Here is a 22,947-nt window from a genome sequence, read left to right as displayed (position 1 = left end):
TTTACTGTCTTTAAGGCACTAATGACATATTAAAATACAGTATCATATATAGATAGACATTTAGATATAAAATGTGTTTCTGTGTCTTGCTGTGCAAAGAAGCTCAGAATTTGATGGCGTGTGTGTGTGAGACTGGAATACAAGTACAGAGTAAAATGTATATGACAGAAAAAATTGTTTCTCGTTTGAGGTGGTTAAACTGAGAGTGGATGAAGACAAGGAAAGGTGCGCCTTGTAAAGTCAGAAGGCAACTAATGTAGTAATAGCATCCTTTACCCCCTGAGGCTTTGGGCACATCTACACCACAAATTTCTTCAATTTTATACCAAATTAATTGTTGTGGCAATCAACAAATTACTCAGAGAATTTGAACGAGGATTCTCGGTCAAAAAGTTGGAGCACTTCTCTTAGAACAACTGCTCCATGTGTAGAAGGAATGAACATGGAAATAGTTTGAGACTGTAGTGTAGATGGGGAGGCCCAGTGATGGGAGGTTTGCTGGAGGTTTAGGACTAAGCTCCACCCACAGCAGCCCCTCTTGTCCCAAAGCCTTCCAGCTGCCCCAGAGGCCAGGTCTGTGCCATTCTCCCTAGAAGTGGATTCAAAGGTCGGTGCTCGCCTTTGCCGTCAGGACTTGGATCCGAGCCGAGTTGCAGGTCTTGCAGAGGATGTGCCCATCCAGAGGGTAGCAGCCCTGGTTGTCGCCTTCAGACAGGAGTCCCCCACAGTCCTGGGCAAGAAAAGGAACATGCAAGTTTAAAAAAAAAGTTTTAACTTTGAATCCGTCTAGTTTGACTGATTTCGTCAAACTGTATTCTATATTCGTCAGACTGTATTCGTTCATCATATTATTAATTAATTAATTAGTGGAAGAATGCAGTAGAGGAACATCTTCTGGTCAGCATCATGGATTGGAGTGCATCTTTAAGACGTTGTCTTTGTTAACGTCCAGGCTCTATTCCTCATGCCTCTTTTTAAGGAAGGGCGGAAAAATGCAAAAGATCTTGCAATCAGTGGTGTAGCTGGAGGGGGTGCAAAGCACTAAGTTTTGCAGATACCTGAACATGTTGTGTAAGCAGCCCTCCCCCTCAGAGCCATTCCAGGCGGTGAGAGCAACATGGAGGCAAACGCCCAGAAGGCCTCCCTGGAACACTCCCAGAAGGTGTTCGCCTCTGTTTTGCTCTCCCTGCCTGGAATGGCTCCGAAGGGGAGAGGGCGAGGGAGGGGCCCTTGCTCACTCCAGTGAGGCTGCCTGCAAGACTTAGTGCTTTGCACCCCCTCTAGCTACGCCACTGCTTGCAATGCAGGGTTGATTAAGCAAGGCCTCTGAAACATTCCTAGTCATAGTATGAAGCCAGCAGTCCTGGCAAATCTCACAGGGTAATGGTTGAAAGGATTACTAGGAAATTGGCTTGGATTTCTGAAATAAACTCCTTAAATGTTATTTCTTCATTTTAATCATTTCTATCCACCCCCATGTTCTGTTCCACCTTAAACTGATACCAAAAGCGGGTGGGAGGTCCCTCTCTCTCTCTTACACACACACACAAATTCATTGAAAAACAATACAGGGTGGATTCTTTATCTCCAGGACTGCTTCGAGGGTAAGAGGATGTGTCTCCTCCAGCGCAAAAAGGAGAGAGTGCCCTCTCTCCCCTACTGCTTCTCTCCTTGTATCTTGTGAAATCAGTTCCTTGAACCTCCATGCTGGGCTCCCAGTCGAGACACAAAAGACATGCCCAGGTGGGTCTGATTCTTCCCTTGGTCATACTCTTGAAATCACAATGGCAAGAATGTGCTTGCAAACTGGAGCTCTCCCAGCACAAGAAGTTCACGCGTGGCTTGAGACCCAGAAATTGCAAGAACCACCTTGGACTGCCCAATTCATGATTCATCTGATTTCTTACTTCATCTGCTCACATAGTCCTGTCATATCCAGGGCTGGAACCTCAGTTCTTCAATTGGGTGCCTTCAGAGGATTCTTCCACTCTTGCCTTGGCCTGCCCATGCTTGCCCATCCCTGTGCCACTCAGCTTGGGGTTTGGAGAGGTCACCAGCCCAGAGGCCAAGCACTTGTGAACTTGTCAATTATTATTATTAATTATTATTAACAGTATTTATATACCGCTTTTCAACTAAAAGTTCACAAAGCGGTTTACAGAGAAAAATCAAATAACTCAATGGCTCCCTGTCCCAAAAGGGCTCCCAATCTAAAAAGATGCAAAAGAACGCCAGCAGACAGCCACTAGAACAGACACTGCTGGGGTGAATTAGCGGAGTTGCAAAGGTTGGTTTTCCCTTCTCACACCCTGCCTGGAGTGGCTGAGTGCTGGAGTGCCTGCCTGGGGGCTGGGGATAAGAATAGGCCCTCAGTTTGGCTGTACTTGTCATAAGAGGCGACTAAACAGCCACCGGGTAGATGGGACTGGTTAGCCGGGGAAGGCAGCTCATCTGAGAGAAGGAAAACTCTGATCCCAAACCTCCACTGCCTTGTGGCTACATCCAGTTATGGAAAAGGCTTCAGGAGTCAACCTCGAGGCAGAATCCAGAGCCGGAGGCAGTTCATGGCTGAACACAGTCACGTTCTGGCAACTCCTGCGACGCCGCTGGAACCAACCGTATTGACCTCTGCCTTTCCATTGGACCATTTCAGCGACGTGGAGAGGGGGGATTTGCTGCATGGGTAACAGCCTATCCTCCATGCCTTCTTTACCCAGGCTTCGCGCACTGGAGAGGACACTCTGTTCCAGAACCACTATTCAGAGAGCGATACCCTAGTCTTTCGAGACTGAAGGATGCCAACACACCCTGCCTGGAATGTTCTTTCCTTGGACAGAGCATTTTAGGCTTTGGGTGGTGGTGTGGCAGCACTTGCGGGGTGGAACCCCCACCCTGGAACAGGCTCCTGAGCACCCGCACTCAGGTCCTGCTCCTGTGCCTTGAACAGCAGCCTGATAGACAGAAATGTGGATGCTGAAGCCCCTCTGATAAGTCGGTGCAAGTGTTTAATTTCCACTGCTGAATAGCCACTAGAAAAGGTGAGACCCTCACCCAGAGGTTCATCTCATACTGGGAAGCAAATTCCATACAGTGATGGGGGCTGGGGGGGGGGAGCTAAGAGCAAATGCAGCACTCATCCTGGCAGCTGTCATGCCATTTCCTAGAATGCCGCTTGGAACAAAGGGCACAATGACAGCGCAGCCTTCCCACGGCCATAATGGGAAACAAACTGTATCTGCATCTAGCAAGTACCAGGAGCAAAACACAGAGATCAAGGCATACAAAGCACATGAGACCTTTCAGTCTTTGTCAAGCCCCACCTCCCAGATGCAGCTGATTTCCCAATTCACACCTTCAGTCTTTCTATATGGGCTGTCCCTCCCGCATGCTGAAGGCACTCACCTCACACCGGTAGCACTGTACGTGGAAGTCACGGTCAAGAGCCACAATGCGGACAGTCTCCTCCTGACCTTGGGCAGGCATGATGGGCTCTTTACAGACAGAACATCGAGGAGCAAATTTCCTAAAGAATTGACAAAGCTTGCTATTAAACTTTTCCCACCCAAGCCAATCCCTAGTTATAGTTCTCAATTAATGCAGTCTTAATTTGCCTGTTTTCAAAACAACACAATTTGCAAAGTAATATCAAAGTCTAATTTTTTTGGCAAAAGTTCCAAACACTTTGCCGTTCTCTCTCTCGCGCTTATGTATGCACATACACCAGTGCCATTCCCCCACCTGTGGAAATCCTCGATACAGTGGATGTTGCCCCCAGCATCCACCGTAAACGGGATGCCATCCAGGCTGCGCTGACAGATCACACAGGTGAAGCAGTGGGGGTGATAGGCCTTGCCAGTGGCTCTCAGAATCCGTTCCATGATGGGTTTGGCACAAACGCTGCACTGCTCCAGAGTGTTCTGTGGGAAAAACACAAAGCAGAAACGAATAAACTACAAGGGACTTCAGGTCTCTCATTGGTGATACTTCAATGTTTCCAAAAGTGACATGAAAGGCCTCTTTATTTCCACCACATTTTAAACCCCCCCCCCCCAAAAGAGCACCTTATGAATGTCATGAGAGGCTTACATAGTTCACGTTCCTTCAAGTGCTTGTCTCTGAAATGTGGTCATTCAATTTGGATCATGTGGGGAACACACAGTCTCTTCCTCCAATGCAGTTGCACAGTGCGGGTTACCAACTGCTGTTTAGCACAGCAGGTCTGCACAGCTTGGGCCCTACCAAGCTCATCCACGCCACACACTGTGGTCTGCCAGACCTTGATAACCGCCCTGCTTTTTCAGCCCAGGTGAGAAGTTAAAACAAGGCACCTGTCAAGCCCCTGGAGGGCTGCTGTGCAGAGCTGGTGGGGCTCAAGCTGTGCAAGCCTGAAATACGGTGCACCAGACGTATCCTGCCTGAGTACACACAACACCAAACTCTTCGCAATGTTTCTCTGTATGGGATCTGACCTGGACCTCGCTAACCCTGATCCCAGAACCCCCAACAGGCCTAGGCCCAATGGGGCTGATGTACCTGGCAGAGAGGAGAAGGGGATGGGCAGAGAGGACACCTCAGGGCAGTGGTCCAGTGGCATAGCTGGAACAGGGTGGGGGGAAATGCCCTGGCTGCTGCGCTTGCCGTGCCCCCACCGCTGCCACCTCCACCTGCTGCCCCACCCCACTTGCCTGTCTGAGCTGTTCTGTAGGCAGACAAGGCTCCACGAGGCACTCGGCATTGGTCGAGAAGCCTTCTGAGGTTTCTCCTGCTGTTTAGTCGGGAAACTGCACATATTGTTTAAAGCAGTGGGAGATGCCTCAGAAGGCTTCTCGACTGCAGTGGAATGTTGCGTGAGGCTCTGTCCCACCTCAGTGAGAATCCTGGGGAGCTGGGCTGGCATGTCACAGACCTGCCCCAGGTCGCAATGAGGGTAGATCCACTACTGCAGTGGCTGCCTGCTGTGGAAAGGACCTGACATGTGTGCATGAAATGACAACTCAGAGCATCTCTTCACCTGTGCAGTGATTTGTCCTGTCTTTACACAAACAGGGTCAGAGCTAGAAAAATCCTCCCCACTTTAAAACAGTTATACATAGAGCATGAGACCTCTGGTTTGCAAAAAAACTACTGGTCTCTGTCATTGCTTCTGATGTCAGGACCTGAAAATTCCCATGGGGATCTGTGGTGACTGGGTGGGGGGGGGGGAAGTGATGGGGTGGTGCCCCCGTTCCTTCCCCAGATCTGCTCCTAGCCCAGAACTTTCACGGTCTCCCCTTCTTTGTCTCCGCCTCATGGGCAGACAAGTCCGTGCTGGAAACCCTTGGGCTTGCATGGCAAGGTTCATGAACTCCTGTTTCTTGGAGACTTCCTTTGGAGCCACCTTCCTTCCAATGAGATGTGCCTTGAGACCTGAGAGCCTTGGGACCTTGCCAGTGACTTTCCCACAGCAATGGAAGCAATGTGAACTCAATGGACTGGCCTTCCCTCCCCGCCAAAGGGCAAAACAGGTCACAGCTGACATATGAGGGAGGGAGGAAGGCTGATGCCTCCTAAGCATCCCTCTCCCCCACCTTTTGAACCAAAATCTGGCTCAGCTGCCACATTTTTCCACCCGCAAAGAGGCATAAAAATAGCCAAACTTTCCTCACTACCCAGAGGCAGTTTTGGAGCTGGCTTTCCGTGAGGGTAACTGAAGTTTAAATCTTATTACAACCGCACATGTTTCCAGAAGCCTGATAATTAGCCAGCACCATGTTTTATAGACTGTTTCTAGCTTTGGGGGATTCTTGTACTTTTTAAAACAAACTCTAACAACAAAAGTATTTGAACAGAGATCTGGAATGTGTGCCTGAAAACTGCAGGAGTGTGGGCAACCTGGCATTTGCCTGTGCATCTCCGACCCCTACAGGTCAGGGCAGGAGTTATGGTCTAATGTCAGGTGGAGATCATCATCCAGTGGTATAGTTAGGGGGGGTGCCAAGTACTAAGTTTTGCAGGGAGCCTCATCACAGTGTGCAAGCGGCATCAGCCTTTTGGAGCCATTCTGGGCAATGGGAGCAAAACTGTGGCATTCACCTGAAATGGCTCTGAAGGGGAGGGGGAAGGGGCACTTGCATGCTGCAGTGAGGCTCCCTACAAAACTTAGTGCTTTGCACCCCCTCTAGCTACACCACTGCAATCATCTGTAAAGTCTCTCTTAAACCTGCAGAGGAAACAGTGATGTGAAGCGTGCACAGAATGCCTTCCCCTTAGTGCTCCCACTCAAGCAGGATTAGGAGTTTGGCTGCTTTAATGGGCAACCGAACCACAGGATGGGGAGTTGTGGATGGGGAGGCCCCCAGAGAAGTGAAGAAAGGGACACTCAGAGGCAGCAACCACGTGCTGTGGAAGGAACTGCAGACAAGGTGCACCAGCAACTCTCCGCACCAGGACTCTTGCCCAGAACCGCGCTTGCAGCGGTGAGACATCAGATCACAGCACGCCACTCGGGGAGGTGTCAGCATGGCTTGCAGTCTTGAAGCGATTAATTTGCCTCTATAATGCCATCCCAGCAGAAACAAAGCAAATTCCACAGCATGGTGGATTTGCTCCCCAGACAGACGGTTGGGCCTGGTGGCAGAACTGAAGACAAGGCCACTGCACGGCCAGGTCTGGCTGCGAGGAGGGCAGCATTTCTGTTTGCCCACTGAAATCTGCCTCATCAATAGCCACTCTCTTGATCACGCCCTGCACACTGGTGCTGCTGCAATAAGAACAGAATCAGTAATACAGTAATTATTAAATATAATATTCAAATATTATAATATTATATTAACTTCTCTAGGTCTGATTAAGGCTGAGGTGAACCTCCCTCCTCCAGTTTTAGCCACCACATTTCAGGCTAAAAAAATGAAGCACCACTTTGACTATTTTTCTGAGCCGGTGTGAAACTGGCAGGTTCAAAACCTACTACAGGTGAAGATTGTCCTTCTCAGAACCCCTAAAGTGGAGGTCGTCAGCTGGTGGCCACCTGAGGGCAGTGCTGCTGCCACCACTGCAAAATGCAGGTGGCAGCAATGAGGGGAAGAAGGCAGGAAGTAGGTTGCCCTCACCTCCAAATGCTGCCTGAACCTCTGGGCCAACCCCAGGAAGGAAAACTCCTGCAAAGTGGCACAGGGCTTTCTGGGCTTGCTTGCTTTAGTTATCATGAGGAAAAAATTCCTGGGGCCTGATGATCCTGCAATGGAAGGAAGGTCCCGCATAGTTAGGCATTCCTTGGGCTGGGAGATGGAGCCCTGCCCCTGAACCGAGCCACAGCAGCTAGAGATGGAGGCTGCTGGGAGTCTGTGTACCAGCCTGGTCCAAGACCTCCCTGTGCCTGAGGCGGCAGGCCGCCACTGAACTGGGATGGGAGGCTACGTGTGCAGGAGGAGATGATGGCAGAGAAGTGGGAGTGGCCAGGATTCTGGAGCGTGCCCCTACCATTGGTCTTTGCCACACAAAATATACTGTGGTCTTAATGCCGCTTGAGGCCTGTGTTGGAAAAGAGAACGTGTCATTGCTGCTGTTGCAATTTTTGGGTGGTTTGTTTTTGGCTTGGGAGCACAGTAGCTGACCTCCTGCCATCGCTTTGCCACCTTTCATGCCAGTGAGATTCTCACTCAGGCACAGCCCACAGGACAAGAAAGAAAGTGGCTGGAGAGGCAGGCATAGGACTGGGGGGCGGGAAGGAGGATGGGACAGTGCTTCAGCAGGGAGACACTGAAGACTAAGCATGGGCAAAATTGGCAGCTGACCAAGTGTTCTGCACATCCTCCAAACAACTCTGGAGCATTCTGTGAGAAGTGACTGGCCTATGCAATCGAGCTATGTCTGCAATCTTCAAGGTTAATTCTTTCGGAGTAGATAAAAATACATTCATGTTCTTAAAGTCTAAATGTATGCAGTTGTGCCTTATGGTTGCCACCTCTCCAGGACTGGCTTGACAATCTCCAGGAGATCAGCATTACTCCCCAGGAAATCACCGAAAGCAGTCCTGGAGGTCTGAGGAGTTCAGCATTGTGTAGAATGGGTTTCGGGGGTGCGGAGAGACTTCAGAGTCTGCCTGTACCGCACTACGGTCCTGGGAGGATTGTGCTCTGTAATGTATTTGTACTGTTGCCTCACATAGCCAATATGGAAACTGTCTATTTGTACAGTGCTCACACCGAGCTGTGAGCAAGAGCAAAGGCTCTGATAAACTGAGCCCACATTTGCAGATATGTGAAACAACACAAAGAAGAAACACTCTCCTCTCCAAGGTGTCGTTTCTGCAATTTAGTGAGAGTAGCAATAGACTGAAGAATTGTGACTTCTTTGGGAGAAGAGCTAGGAACAATGTGCATCAACTGCAATTAAATCCATTTTCAAGACTGGACTGACCTACTGGGAAAAGTTGTAGGTCAAAACACTGGGACCTCTCCAGCCTGACTGTCAGATTACACCAGTGGTTCTTGAACTTTTCCAGCCCGCGGCTCCCCTGATCCTCTTGGCCGTTGGTCGTGGCTCCCCATTACATCATCTCACCTCAGTTACCCCCAAAATGGGGATGAAGGTGTTACAATGAAACAATAGAAACAAAAAAACAACTGCCAGCACTCTGAGGCTGCAAGCCTAACCACACTTACCTGAAAGTAAGCCCCATTGAAAAAAATAGGTCTTACTTCTGAGTAGACCTGGTTAGGATTGTGCCCTGAGTTTGTTAGCAGCACACCTGGCGGGGCTTGGAAAGGGAGGGGGCAAGTGATGAATTTGCTGGGGGAGGGGAAGACTTTGTTTTGTTGTTGGCAACCTTCAGTCTCAAAAGACTCTGGTATCGCGCTCTGAATGGTGGTTCTGGAACAGCGTCTAGTGTGGCTGAAAAGGCCGATTCGGGAGTGACAATCCCTTCCACACCGGGAGCAAGTGCAGTCTGTCCCTGGCCTGTCTCCCTGGCTATGGGCCTTCCTTCTTTGCCTCTTTGCCTCAGACTGTTGGCAAAGTGTCTCTTCAAACTGGGAAAGGCCATGCTGCACAGCCTGCCTCCAAGCGGGCCGCTCAGAGGCCAGGGTTTCCCACTTGTTGAGGTCCATCCCTAAGGCCTTCAGATCCCTCTTGCAGATGTCATCAGAGAAGCTATGCAAACTGAGACCCAGAGACTGTTTGGCTGCAATCCTAACCTCACTTTCCTTCCGAGTAAGTCCCATTGAACACAATAGGACTTACTTCTGAGTAGACCTAGCTCGGATTGTGCCTTTTGTCTTACAATAGCAGCTAACATGGGAAGTAACCCCCCCCCCAAGGAGGCAGGAGGAAAAAGGGGGGGGTGGCTGAAAAAGAATGGTGTTTTTATTTTTTAATCCATTTTTGGAAACAAAGCCATCAAGAGTGGCTTTTTTTTCTTTTTTGAAGGGGGAGGAAAAAGAGAAAGGTGAGGATCCTTGGTTAAGCTGACACAGACCCCAAGCCTATGTAGGTCTACTCAGAAGTAAGTCCCATTTGAGTCAATGGGGCTTACTCCCAGGAAAGTGCAACTAGGATTGCAGCCACACAGAGCAAGATTACAACTCACCCCCGAAGTACATGCTCACACACATACACCCCAACATGCAGGTGCCACCCCTATTCCCCCCCCCCGGCAAGACGGAGGGATGCAGGCTGGGCATCTGGACAACCCCCCAAGAGCAGGCTGGGCTCCCTCCTTCCCAAGCGGAGGAAAGCGCTTCGCTGCTCTCTCTAGGTCAGGCTTCCCTCCCAGTTTGAAGTCTGCCAGGAGCGAACCCTGTGCTGATGAGATGTAGCACCTCCTCTGCTGCCCAGCCAGCCTTCTCTCCCACCTCCCCCCACCATGTTTCACGCTGCCCCACCCACCTCGTTCTCAGCCTCAGAAAAGCAGCAAGTCAGGAGGCTGCAGCTGAGCTGAGCAGAGCAGCTGCCAGCCACCTCTCTCCCCGAGATGCATGGCGACACCCCTGGAGGCTGGCCATGCCTCACTAGGGAGGCGGGACGCACAGATTGAATACCTCAGGATTACACTGGGCACAGTATACGGCGATTCTCAGACACACATGGTATGCCAAGACAAAGAGGCTACATGGCTGCCCTGTGAAAAATGCTTCCCTCTTTTGCTTCCCTCATCTTCTTTTGTGGAAATGAAACTGCTTGAACATGGGCAGGGGTGGGTGACTTGAAACTTCTGAATCAGAAAGTGAGAAAGCAGGACCAGGGCACAGGCCTTGTAGACAGTGTGATCCAAGTTGAACTTCTGGGGCAACTGAACATGGAATAGCAGCTGAGTGATGCCCAGCACACTGAAACTCAGAAACATCATCAGGATGTAGATCTGAATGGTGCTGTAGCTAATGAAAGTGTAGCCCGGTGCAAGGGCAAAATGATGCCCCGGAAGTGGCGTCACAACAGTAAGTGATGTCACGCCCAGGTTTTTCAAAAAGGTAAAAAATAGGGAAGAACTTGCCTCCTCCCCCAGCAGCATGCTCCCTCCTGCTGCCCCAAGCCCCCGCCCCCTCCTGCTGTCCCCTAAGCCCCCAGTCACCCCCCAAGGCCCCTGGGGCTCCTTGGCGACACTCACTATCGCATGCAGGACCACCTGAACCATGGCCTGTCCAAGACCACTTGCTGCAGTAGCTACTAGCAGGGCTGTACACTGCGCAAACGCAGGCAAAAGAACAGGAGCTCAGCCCTTTGTAGTTATGCTTAGCAATGGCAAAGTCCTTTCTATTGATGCTACTGGGGATAAGTCCCACAATGCCTAGAGACATGGTACTGTTTCTCTTCTTCTACTGCTGAATGGTTGTGGGGCTCTGCATGTGGGCTGCCCTCCAAGGGCTGGCATGATGAGCTGCAGTGGCAGTAGCCTCCGTTGACCCCTCCAATCCTTGGAGTCCAAGGTGCTGCTGCTTCTCTGGCCACCATCACCACTGCCTGTGAGAGGCTCGCTGCTCCTGCTGGTGGCTTATTCCAGGCAGGAAAGTCCAAAATGTAGGTTACTTGGTTGGGGCAGGGAGTGGTGCAAAAGGGTGGGTGGCCAGACTGTTGTCCCCCAGCTAGCCTGTTGCGCAGTGCAGCTGCTATCTGCTGCACCTATTTAGCTTTGCTACTGGATCTGAGCAAGAGTCTACAGCAGTGCTTCCCGATGTCCTACTCAGACTTTGGGAACCCTGTAAGTATTTGCGGGAGAGGGGAGGGGGCAGCAACACAATCAGGCTGTTGTGAAGAGGGAAGGGTTTTTGAAAATTACTAGGGGTTGCTATGGCCCTCTGGGAGCTTGTGACTTCCATCTGCAGGCCTCCCTGCAGCTCCAAACTGCAGTGAAAAAGAGACAGGAAAAAAGCACTTCCTGTTTTCCTTGGAAAACTGGAAGTGGTATTTTCTTTTTTCCAGCAAGAGTTGCTGGGAGGGCTGCAGAGGGGACCACAAGCTCCCCTGACCCTCCAGAGAGCCATAGCAACTCCCAGGTAAGTTTAGAGCACCCTTCCCTCTCCAGCAGCAGCACGATCGTCCCTTTTTCCAGTTCCCCTGATGATTTGCACCCCACCAGTTTGGGAACCACTAGTCTACAGAACATTATTAAAGAGACAATAAGACTCTGGAAAATTCTTATAACTACCCCAGTGACAATAGCAAGAGCAGAAAGGTGCTTTTTGACTTGAGAGATGATGAAAAGTTCAGAGACCCAGGACAGACTTAATGCCTTGGCAATGCTGTCAGTGGAAAAATAAATGCATGGAAGATTTGATTTTTAAAAACTACAGAGAAACATCCATCGGAAGGAATGCCAGGCAAAATCCTATATACGGACTGGCCTGCTGATGCAGCTGTGAGGTTTAGGGGCAGCTGAGAGGGGAGGTTGGAGGCTGAATATTTACATCTTCAAGGAATGTCTGAAAAAGGTAAGATTTTATCTTGTGCATTACAGTAGAAATGTGTCTGTTCTTCTATTTATTTTGTAGGAAAGGTCGTCTATGAAAACTGTGGAAACTGATATTGAATACAGATGATGCTAATAATAATAGTACTTATATAACATTTCCGTGTGCTCAAGTACTTCACTTATTCGTAGGATTTCATTAACTTCAGGGTGCCTAACTTAATATACAAAAAATACACAGGGGACAAGTCTCACATCCAGTGTGACCAGGCCAGTGACTGTCAGTTGTCATTTGCTGGAGTGGCAGATTCAGGCTTTTGAGAGGGGAAGTATCAGTGAAGGGCTTTTGTTTGGTGTCCAATGGTTATCCAAAAGCATACATAACATAAGAACATAAGAACAGCCCCACTGGATCAGGCCATAGGCCCATCTAGTCCAGCTTCCTGTATCTCACAGTGGCCCACCAAATGCCCCAGGGAGCACACCAGATAACAAGAGACCTCATCCTGGTGCCCTCCCCTGCATCTGGCATTCTGACATAACACATTTCTAAAATCAGGAGGTTGCACATACACATCATGGCTTGTACCCCGTAATGGATTTTTCCTCCAGAAACTTGTCCAATCCCCTTTTAAAGGCGTCTAGGCTAGACGCCAGCACCACATCCTGTGGCAAGGAGTTCCACAGACCGACCACATGCTGAGTAAAGAAATATTTTCTTTTGTCTGTCCTAACCCGCCCAACACTCAATTTTAGTGGATGTCCCCTGGTTCTGGTATTATGTGAGAGTGTAAAGAGCATCTCCCTATCCACTCTGTTCATCCCCTGCATAATTTTGTATGTCTCAATCATGTCCCCCCTCAGGCGTTTCTTTTCTAGGCTGAAGAGGCCCAAACGCCGTAGCCTTTCCTCATAAGGAAGGTGCCCCAGCCCCGTAATCATCTTAGTCGCTCTCTTTTGCACCTTTTCCATTTCCACTATGTCTTTTTTGAGATGCGGCGACCAGAACAGGACACAATACTCCAGGTGTGGCCTTACCATAGATTTGTACAATGGCATTATAATACTAGCCGTTTTGTTCTCAATACCCTTCCTAATGATCCCAAGCATAGAATTGGCCTTCTTCACTGCCGCCGCACATTGGGTCGACACTTTCATCGACCTGTCCACCACCACCCCAAGATCTCTCTCCTGATCTGTCACAGACAGCTCAGAACCCATCAGCCTATATCTAAAGTTTTGATTTTTTGCCCCAATGTGCATGACTTTACACTTACTGACATTGAAACGCATCTGCCATTTTGCTGCCCATTCTGCCAGTCTGGAGAGATCCTACTGGAGCTCCTCACAATCAATTCTGGACTTTACCACTCGGAAAAGTTTGGTGTCATCTGCAAACTTAGCCACTTCACTGCTCAACCCTGTCTCCAGGTCATTTATGAAGAGGTTGAAAAGCACCGATCCCAGGACAGATCCTTGGGGCACACCACTTTTCACCTCTCTCCATTGTGAAAATTGCCCATTGACACCCACTCTCTGCTTCCTGGCCTCCAACCAGTTCTCAATCCACGAGAGGACCTGTCCTCTAATTCCCTGACTGTGGAGTTTTTTCACACCTGTACTGTACATATGAACAGCTACAACTGCTGTAGTGATGCGTGCTATGCATGAGCAAAAGACATTGGACCTCCCGCTGCTTGGCTGGGCACTGCTGGGAGCAGGAGCTGGACTAAAGGGGACGTGATTGGATTCGGCAGGACCCAGGACTGAGGTGAAGACGGCAACCAGTGAAAATCATAAGAACATAAGAACAGCCCCACTGGATCAGGCCATAGGCCCATCTAGTCCAGCTTCCTGTATCTCACAGTGGCCCACCAAATGCCACAGGGAGCACACCAGATAACAAGAGACCTCATCCTGGTGCCCTCCCTTGCATCTGGCATTCTGACATAGCCCATTTCTAAAATCAGGAGGTTGCACATACACATCATGGCTTGTACCCTGTAATGGATTTTTCCTCCAGAAACTTGTCCAATCCCCTTTTAAAGGCGTCCAGGCTAGACGCTATCACCACATCCTGTGGCATGGAGTTCCACAGACCAACCACACTACAGAAAAACTTGGCAGGGACAACTGACAACATAACTCTCCATTCACGGTCTGCCCCCAGCTCAAACCTCACAAACAGGCACCTTTGCAAACAAGTCACTGGAACAGGAAGATGTCCATCCGTTGGGATCACCCAGGGGAAGGGCCATCATCACGCTGGCATTGCCAAGGAGCAAACACATACGTGCCTCTTATTCCAGCTCAGGAAAACAGGGATGTAGCAGATTCTTTTTTAAATTAAAGAACAAATTTTCTCCCTGGTCTTGGTAATGGGAAACAACAACCAACCAAGCATCCAAATGTGAAAGAAGACCCACAAGAAGGATCTCTGTTTCCATTCAGTCCTCTGGCCGCAGATGGAACAAGTTAAGGTCACCACAATGCAGGCTGGGTGCAGGAGACAGGGAAGCTTCATGTTAGGGATTATTAGAGAAGGGATCAAAAATAAAACTGCCAGTTTCACAACGTCCTCACACAGATCTGTGGGGATAACTACAATCGGCACATTGTGTGTGTAGTTCTGGCTGCCGCATCTCAGAAAGGAAATTGCAGAGTTGGGAAAGATGCAGACAGCGGCAACCCAAGGGGTCAGAGGGTTGGAGCAGCTTCTCCCTTGGCTCTGGGGTAGGAAGCTATGCCCAAGCAAAAGCTCAGTAGGCCCACAAAAGATCTGCCTCCTCTAGATACAGTGGGAAGTGTTCAGTGTACAGAGGCTAGATACAGTGGGAAGAGGAGGTGGAATCTGATGATTCTCTCAGGGCTACTTGAGAGAGAAGGAAGGAGGCAACCAGAGGCAGACCGGGGATGCAGGGATGCTGGAAGAGCAGCTGTCCACCACTGCCCGTCTCTGCTGGGACAGACCAGCTGCTCCAGGCAAGCAGCAACCATAGCCTGGTTGTCCACAGAAGCTGATCTTTGACTCTGCTAGTTGAAGAATTTTTTCTTTGATTAAAAAAAAGTTATCTTGCTTTCTCTTTCAAAAGAACTCAAAGTGGCTAAGAGAAAAGTTCAATGAATGGTAAATGCTGTGAAGTGAAACAAGCAGAGGAATGACAAACAGTCTGGCAATGGGGCCCTGAACAGGTATCTGCCTGCACAGTGGGTTGGGAAGCAAACATGAGAACATTCAAAGGGTGACACCTGCAAGCACCAAAGGAGGAATGAGGAAGCTTTGGCTGAACCTTGATGGCGACTCACTCTCACTTCCTTAAGGGGCCTGACTTTCTGGGTTCGTTCCCAGCTTCCGCCCCCCCCAAGTCGCCCTGGGAGCCCTCCAGCACCCCCAGTCCAGTTCAGTGAGCTCCTCTGCTTCTCGGTCTCCACTACTGCTCTCTACCTATCCCGGTAATGACAAAAGTGGCACACCCGGTGCCTGAAGGTGGCAGCGGCACAGCTGAACTTACAGGACCGAGGACAGAACCGTTTTGTAACCCGCCTGTCCTGTCTGGGTGGCAGGAAAGAGGAGGACATTTATTCTATGCTAGGATGGTTTTTGCAGCCGAGTCCCTCTTTGGGCGGTTTGCTCCATTCAGCACCCACCCAAGGGGTACTAGGAGGTATTTTTGCCGGCTTTTGCCAGTATCTTTAGCTCGGCTTTGAGGTTAGAAAGAAGTGTTCACAGAAAATGGGTGGTTATTAGCAGCCCGCAAGAGTGCTGATCTCCGAAACCGTTTTCACTTCCATTCATAATGGAATTAAAATAGCAGAACTAAGAAGAAAGAAAACTTCAGAATGCCCATGCAAGGGAGGGCACCAGGATGCAGGTCTCTTGCTGTCTTGTGTGCTCCCTGGGGCATTTGGTGGGCCGCTGTGAGATACAGGAAGCTGGACTAGATGGGCCTATGGCCTGATCCAGCAGGGCTGTTCTTATGTTGTTTTGCCAGCATCTTATAAGCCACACGCTTTACATATAATCATGGGGGAAATGACAGGAAATGGACCCATTTGTGTTGCAGCATCCCTGTCATGTTCCACGCTATTTCATTTCATGGCCCATTTGGGGATGAGCAATTTCTCTCCAGGCAAAAGATAAATTGGCAGCTTGCATGCACAGTGGCACAAAAGCAGTGCAAAGAAACAGCCCCCCCCCCATTTCACTTCTTTCCCCTTCTCTTCATGTTGCTCAATTAAAATGACAGGCAATGGCAATCTGTATGATTACAACTCTGACTCCTCCTGCTCTCCACTCCCAAGGAGCAGCCCCTGTCTGCAGGCAGAAGATCCCTGGTTCCATTCCTGGCAGAATCTCTGGAAAGGCTGGTAAAGACCCTGCACCTGAGACTTTGCAGAGCTGCTGTCAGTCTATGTAGACAGTGCGGAACTAGATGGACCTGAGAAGACTCAGCAGCCGCAAGCATTTGTGGGGACACAAAATATCCTATAAAGGCTAGTGGTTCCCAAACGTTTTCAACAGTGGCTACCTTGACCTCCTGGGTATTGGCCATGGTTTCACATTAGGGCTACAATTATATACACTGTATAGGACAGCAGGTTTTTTGTGAAGATTCCATGGCTCCTCTGGCTGATTTCCCCAGGGAACCTTGGCTCACAGTTTGGGAACCACTGCTGTAGGCAAAAATTAAAGACTGGCTCCCACCAGGGCCCATGAACAAGCCTACACATGATGCCAGTTTGTGCAATGCGGCCAAAGCCCCACCCACCCTGCGATGAGCAGCATAAACGTGCATATCCTGTCCCCCTCCCAGAGCACCATGCCATTTTGCAGAGCTGTGGCATAATACTGCATTTAATTAATGTGAGAGGGTTCATGACGTGGCAGTGGGAAAGCACATCAGATGGAGGAGGAAGACTTGAATGCGCCCGTGATATATCATGGGAACTGGGCCTTGGTCATAAGCTTCCAGAAATACAAGTGATAGTAGCAGTCACTGGTGTTGACGGGTGCCATTCCTGCCACCTCCAGCCCTCTGCACTCCAGCAGCAGCCATGAGCAGAGACTCAAGACTATTTCCTTCTCTGCTTGTGTGATATTTGTTAGAATTCACAACCACAGTGCAGGAAGGGCAGTTTGGCTTGAAACCCCCTCCCAAAAGGCCAACTGAAGGGGGGGGGGAGCTAAGCAGCCCTCCAAGTGTATATAAGGGCCAGATCCTAGCCATCCTTTGTGGGGAGTCGGAGCTGTGACGCGGAGCTAAAACCACTGAGCTGCATCACTGCTGTCTTGCAGCACTGAACTACTTGAGGGAGAAACTACTGGTGAAGATGCCTTTCTCCAGAAGCCTGGCTTCATTTCAGGAGCTGTGTCTTCTCCTCTTCACATCTGCCCAATCTCCTGGTGGGGCACCAGCTCATTGGAATGGAGTGTCCACAAGCCATAATTCCATCAGAAGCACAAGTTCTTCCTTTCTCAAAGCAGCACAGAGGGACGAGGAAGCCATGGCCATTCCCTTTCTACTGCACCCCCTCGGCTCACTAGGGTCAAGCTGTTCTGTCGCCAAAATGAGAAAACGGTGCTCATTTCAATGCAGACATCCTGACATCCATCCCCTAATGATAATGCAAACATTTGCTGCACCCTTCCTAAAATCCGCAATGTGTTCATTGACTGCGCCGTGCAGGTTAACCACAAGAGTTTCACTGGGATCTGTCCCTGGTGGTGGAGGCTCTTCTTCCGAACTCTGTTTCCTGGAGGTGGCTTTCAGCACCCATGCCCCATTCACTGGAAAAGTAGCAGCACCAGAGGCCATTCAGGCAACACACATGTTCTCCATCAGGGCTTCACTCGGTGGGTGTGTGTGTGTGTGTGGGGGGGGGCTACTTCCCACCTCTGAATTTTTGCATCTCTGAATGTCAGAGAACAGCAGAGGGCCTTCTTCGCCTGGAAAAGCAACAGTTCTCCTCTCTCACAATGGCAGCCAGATTAATGAAGCTCGTTAAAAGATCATAAAAAACCGTGGAGGTGGAAGCACACACAGACTACGTGTGGCTCTTTTATTATTATTAGCTGGGCAATAAAATTGTCAGTTGGGGGTTATAAATTACAATGGTTGAAGCAGTAGCTGCTGTTCACATGAAGGAAGATCTCTCATTGTGGAGCTTCAGCAGAGGTCCTGCAGATCTTCAGCTTTTACTTACAGTCAACAGAATCAGCTGGTGAAGTTCTTCCTGGACTGTGCTGCACTGGGCTGCAGACTGAGAGCCTTGAAAGTCTCCATCAGAAAAGCCCCTCGCTACATGACAAGGCGACATCAAGCCTTTTCCTCCAGTGTACTTGTTTTTATGTGAAGGTTCTGCTCCCCAGAGGTGTCACTAGGGTTTGTGACACCTGGTCCAAGATCTCATTGAGTCACCCCCGTGATGGACCCTCTCCCAGATCAGATCAGGAATAAATCACATAGTACGTACAACCTAAATAAAGTGGCATCACCCCCTCCCCCATTCACTCTATTTTAATCTATGCAGCAAATCAAAACCAACTAAAAGAACAGTGGCCAACTCAATGACAGACACACACCTGAGAGTTCTAGTATGAGCTCTGATACATGGACATGAGAACTGACTCATACTCACATTTTATTGGTTCCCTGCTGCGTCATAATAACACCTCATCAGCTCTCAGAACAATCAATCTCATTGCTCAGTTATGAGTTATGAAAAACTACTTATTGTTACATAAGGCTGTTGTGTTTTCCTGTATTCGGTTATAAAATTTGATAGAATACAGATATTTTTGGTGCAGTTTGTTTCACTGCATTCAGAATTAAATTACCCATTGAATGACATCTAACACGATGGTATTATTCAAAAATAGCAAGGTTTTCACAATTTTGGCCACTAGTGTTGTCATCCTCCCCCAAGGGTGTCACCCAGTGTGGTCCATGCCCCTTGCACTTTGCTTGTGATGCCACTGCTGCTTCCTGGTTGCTGCCCAACATGCCAGAGCTTAAACAAGAGCTGAGCGCCAGATTCTGTTCATACTATAGCTGGCTCTTGTACCAAAAGCCAATTCACACAACCAAGGCAGGAAGTCCTGTCCACTGCCCCCACCGCCTGGCTGCAACGGACCTCCAAGTATTCACGGTGATGTCTACACAGGCACTTATGCTTCAGCCTTTGTAAACTCTGGGTCGACAACTCATCTTCTTGGGAGAACATGGATCATGTGTTCAGAGCCTACATGGAGCATGTATTTCTGACCTGCCTCAGCGACAGGGCCTCCAAAGTGCAATGGTTGAGCAAAGTGCAGTGGCAGGGCCAGGGCACAGGATTGTGACCTAGACGCATAGCTGGGGCCAAGCGGAGTTGCTTCCTCCCAAGTCGGACCATTGCTCATGGAATTCAGCATTGTCTGCACTGCCTGGGAGCTGCTCTTCCAGGTTCCCAGGCGTCTTTCTCAGCTCGACCTGAGGATGCTGCCAGGAGTCATTCTGAAAATGGCTGGAGGTGGAACGACTTCTCTTCAACCCAGGTGATCAAATAAGCCAATAAGGACTAAACTGGCAATGCAAAACAACTGAGCACTTCATTTGACCTGGCTAGCAAAGCAGTCTTGTCCTGCCTTGTCTTGCCTCCACTCTATCTTCATCAAAGCCTTTTGCCTCTGGTCTTGTGATTCTTATCTTCTTAACCCAGGCCCTGACCTCCAGCCCACACCTGACTACATCCTCCACCTCTGCTCCCAAAATCCTGGCTTGCCTGGACTGAGATCAGACCCCAGCCTGTCCTCACAATCTCATTAAGCAAGAATTTAAAAATTAAAGGGACTACAAATAAAGAATGCTTTAACAAGCAAACATGTACTGTATATTAGGGCGCAATCCAGAGGTGCCCTTGTGCCATAAAGCACGTTTGCGCCTCCTCAGGAATCGGCAAGGCCATCACGCAGAGGTGCGCTGCCCTGTGGAGGTTGACACAAGCCTCTGTGCCGATGGAAGCACTGAGCCTTGTGTCAGCCCAGCTGGGCCAAGGTAAGGCTCTGCAGTGGGTGGGGAGGAGGCAGGATGGAGGCGTTCTGGGGTGGGAGGAGGGCAGGAGGTGGGTGGCCCCAGGGATGGGTGGGTGCGGAATGGGAGACGGGGCTGGGACCAGACAGTTATACCAGATCCCAACTCCCATTCCTGGGGAGTTCAGAGCCGCTTCAAGCCACTCTGCTCTCCTCAGACTTCGGCCACCTCAGGAGGTGGCGCAAGTCCAAGGAGACCCATAGGAGCCAGGTTGCCTTACCTGGAGGTAAGGGGAAAAGTTTCCCTTAGCTCTGGTTGAGCCACTTTGGGCCCCTATCCCACGCTGGATACAGTGCAAGCCTCTTGGCTTGCCTGTTCCAGCACAGGATAGGATTGCGCTCTTTAAAGGATGAACATACAGCATGCAGTGATAAGGCAGAAAGGGAACTCCCTGACACTGATTTCAACTGCTGTTCCTCCACTAAAACTACCAGCCTTGGGCCCAATCCTGAGCTTCCCGGCATGCGGGGCTGCTGTGGCATCCTAAGCACAACCAGGCAGCTGCGGATGGCTCCTTGTCCCCTTCTCCTGAGTAAGAGAAGCAGCCCTACAATGGGGCTACTCGACTCTGCAGCGGCTCTTTAGACAGCACAGAATCAAGAAGGCTCATGACTTGGGGCTCTGGATCCGGTGGAGCTGGGCTCCACTGGTCCCACCCCCTCCCGCCCTGCTCCCTTCCCCTGCTACACCTTCCCCCTGCCTGCCACACCCTGACTTTCCTCTCTGCTGCTAGACACTTTGCACTGAGTGCCTGGTGGCGGATTGCCAGCCTCCAACCAGTGCTGTCTCAGCATGGGCTCGCGCTGGACCAACTCCGGCACCCGTGCGTGCCGGCGGTGAGCTGGGTGCACTGGATAGGTTTGGGTCCTTGGAGGCTTCTTTTGGTTGCACAAAGAAAATGCGGGAGAAAAGATATACCCCATTGTGTGTAATGTGTAGTTTTCTCTTACTGGGATTGTGGTGAGACTCAAATGAGATAAGATGATTGGAACCATCATCATCTGGTGGGCCACTGTGAGACACAGGAAGCTGGACTAGATGGGCCTATGGCCTGATCCAGCGGGGCTGTTCTTATGTTCTTATGAACCCAGCCTCTGCGTGACCTGGGTTATTGGAACCCAAGGATAAGGTGAGAACAACATCGACAATCTCACAGCCTGGAAGAAATTAAGTATATAAATCCTTCCCTCCCAGCCCCCAGCTGGCCATCTATTTGGAGGTAGGTGTGGAAGAGGACTAGCAGGAGCTCTGTACTCATGGGGACAACAGCAGGATACAGACAATTATAAAGCATTATGAAGAAAGACAGCATAATGAGCTCCTCTGGGGCTTCGGAATTTACCCAAGAAAACAGAGCACTTACTCCTGGGTTGCCATGCACCGTGAATTATTTAATAATTGTTCCTTAGCGGGAGGAATATGTTTATCTGCCCTGTTGGAGAAAGCACACTTTGCAATCTGTTTACTCCAATTTTGAAAATATGATTATTAAGAAAAAAGGGGGAAAAACCAGAACAGAAAGGGAGGAAGCCAACCAGCGAGGGTGCAGAATTACGCACGGCCTCCGAGGGGGAGAAAATACCCTATTGCAGCTTTCCTGCCTTCCTGATTGGTTCTGGAAATTCAAGCTCAGATTAATTGGTGTGCTTGCTTAGCCCTTGTTCCTTGATTATCTTCTGCTTTAAAATGTGAGAATTACGGAGCCATTCATACAACTGAAAATGACTTTCTTCAAAGAGCACCATCTCAGAGGGCTGTACTATGACTTCTGTTTTCATTCACTGTATCATGATGGAAGCGTTTGCCGTGTTAGGACTCGTCAACCATGATCTTGAATCATGGATGGGGAAGCACCTGGGGAGTAATTTTGCTTGGAAGGGTTAAACACTCCCTCCCCCACACTGCTCCAATAAAATCTGCATCTCCTCTTGTCTGTACTTCAGCTTGAAAAAAATGGGTGAAGAGATTGTTTTCCCATCTCCTGTATACTGCCTACTTTTAACCCTCTGGATCCTACAGGTGAATGCAAGCCTTAATTTGGGGCAGGTCTCAACTTCACGGGCCCTGGTGCATTACTATATCGGGAACAAGCACAATGAATTTTCATTTATTTGTAAAAATCTAGGCATTTGCTGAACGCAACGGAAGACAGACCCTGCCAAACGAGGTTTACAATTTCATGTAAACAACAAAGTATGAAATAATTAAAAATGTACAGCAAGGCGAGTGAAACTCCAGATGAGCAGAACGCCCTTGGCGAACATAATGTACAGTGCTGAAGCAAGGAGTAAATGAGTAGCGTAAAATGCTTTTGTGTTACCATAATTTAACATATCATTAGCAGCCGCAGGGTAGGATTTTCATTCCTGCAGGGAGCCTATTCCTCCTCGTACCACCTCCATTGCTGAGATTAGCAGCAGGCTCATCTTGCAAAAAGGGCACTCCAAAAGAACACACGGTCCCCCAGTCGGTCCCCCTCTCCCCTCCCTCCTTTCAGGGAAGGATGAGAAACGAAATGTGTCAGGACATTTTATGTGGAGTTATGCAGCAATCTATTTTGGGAGACAGCATGCTTTAAACACATCTACATAATGGATAGAAAAAGTGTTTAAACAACAATAAAAAGTAAGATTTACTGGGATTGATAAAGGTATCTCTTAAAGCCGCGTGTCACCATTAAAATAATTAACAGGGCATAAAGACTGTATGGTTGGAATGAGAAGAGCGCTTTGGGTTTATGGTTTCCTGAAGGTTTCGCATGACCCCGGGATGGGCCAAAACACATCACTTGCCAAAATCTCCTCACAGAGGAAGATGGAAAAGGCAGTCTATAAAAGAGGGATTTAAAATTTTAAGTGATACAGTGCAGATCTGAACGCAAAGGTTAAGAGAATATTACAAGGACCATAATTCCATCTGATTAAACTTTTATCTGGAGCGGCTGTAAATGCTCAGAATGAATTAAGGGCTTTTATTAACAGATGTAAAGGCTCC

At 49.3% G+C, this 22,947-nt stretch overlaps 1 protein-coding gene across 5 annotated transcripts in view; it reads right to left on the bottom strand.

The window, feature by feature from the left end:
- Positions 1-7: 7 nt before the first annotated feature.
- The window catches only part of LPP (LIM domain containing preferred translocation partner in lipoma), a 313,546-nt gene continuing 290,606 nt past the window's right edge, over positions 8-22,947 (bottom strand). For all 5 annotated transcript variants that reach the window (XM_066619985.1, XM_066619987.1, XM_066619989.1 and 2 more), the window contains 3 exons: positions 3,739-3,917; positions 3,403-3,523; positions 8-730 (listed from right to left, as the gene is read on the bottom strand). In XM_066619985.1, the coding sequence (XP_066476082.1) occupies positions 602-730; positions 3,403-3,523; positions 3,739-3,917 (429 nt within the window). In that variant the 3' untranslated portion in view covers positions 8-601. The remainder of the gene's footprint in view (positions 731-3,402; positions 3,524-3,738; positions 3,918-22,947) is intronic.

Source organism: Tiliqua scincoides, chromosome 3 (assembly GCF_035046505.1).
Source record: "Tiliqua scincoides isolate rTilSci1 chromosome 3, rTilSci1.hap2, whole genome shotgun sequence".
NCBI classification, from domain to species: Eukaryota; Metazoa; Chordata; class Lepidosauria; order Squamata; family Scincidae; genus Tiliqua; species Tiliqua scincoides.
Note: the sequence above shows the minus strand (reverse complement) of the source record. Positions and strands in the feature narration are given on the sequence as shown.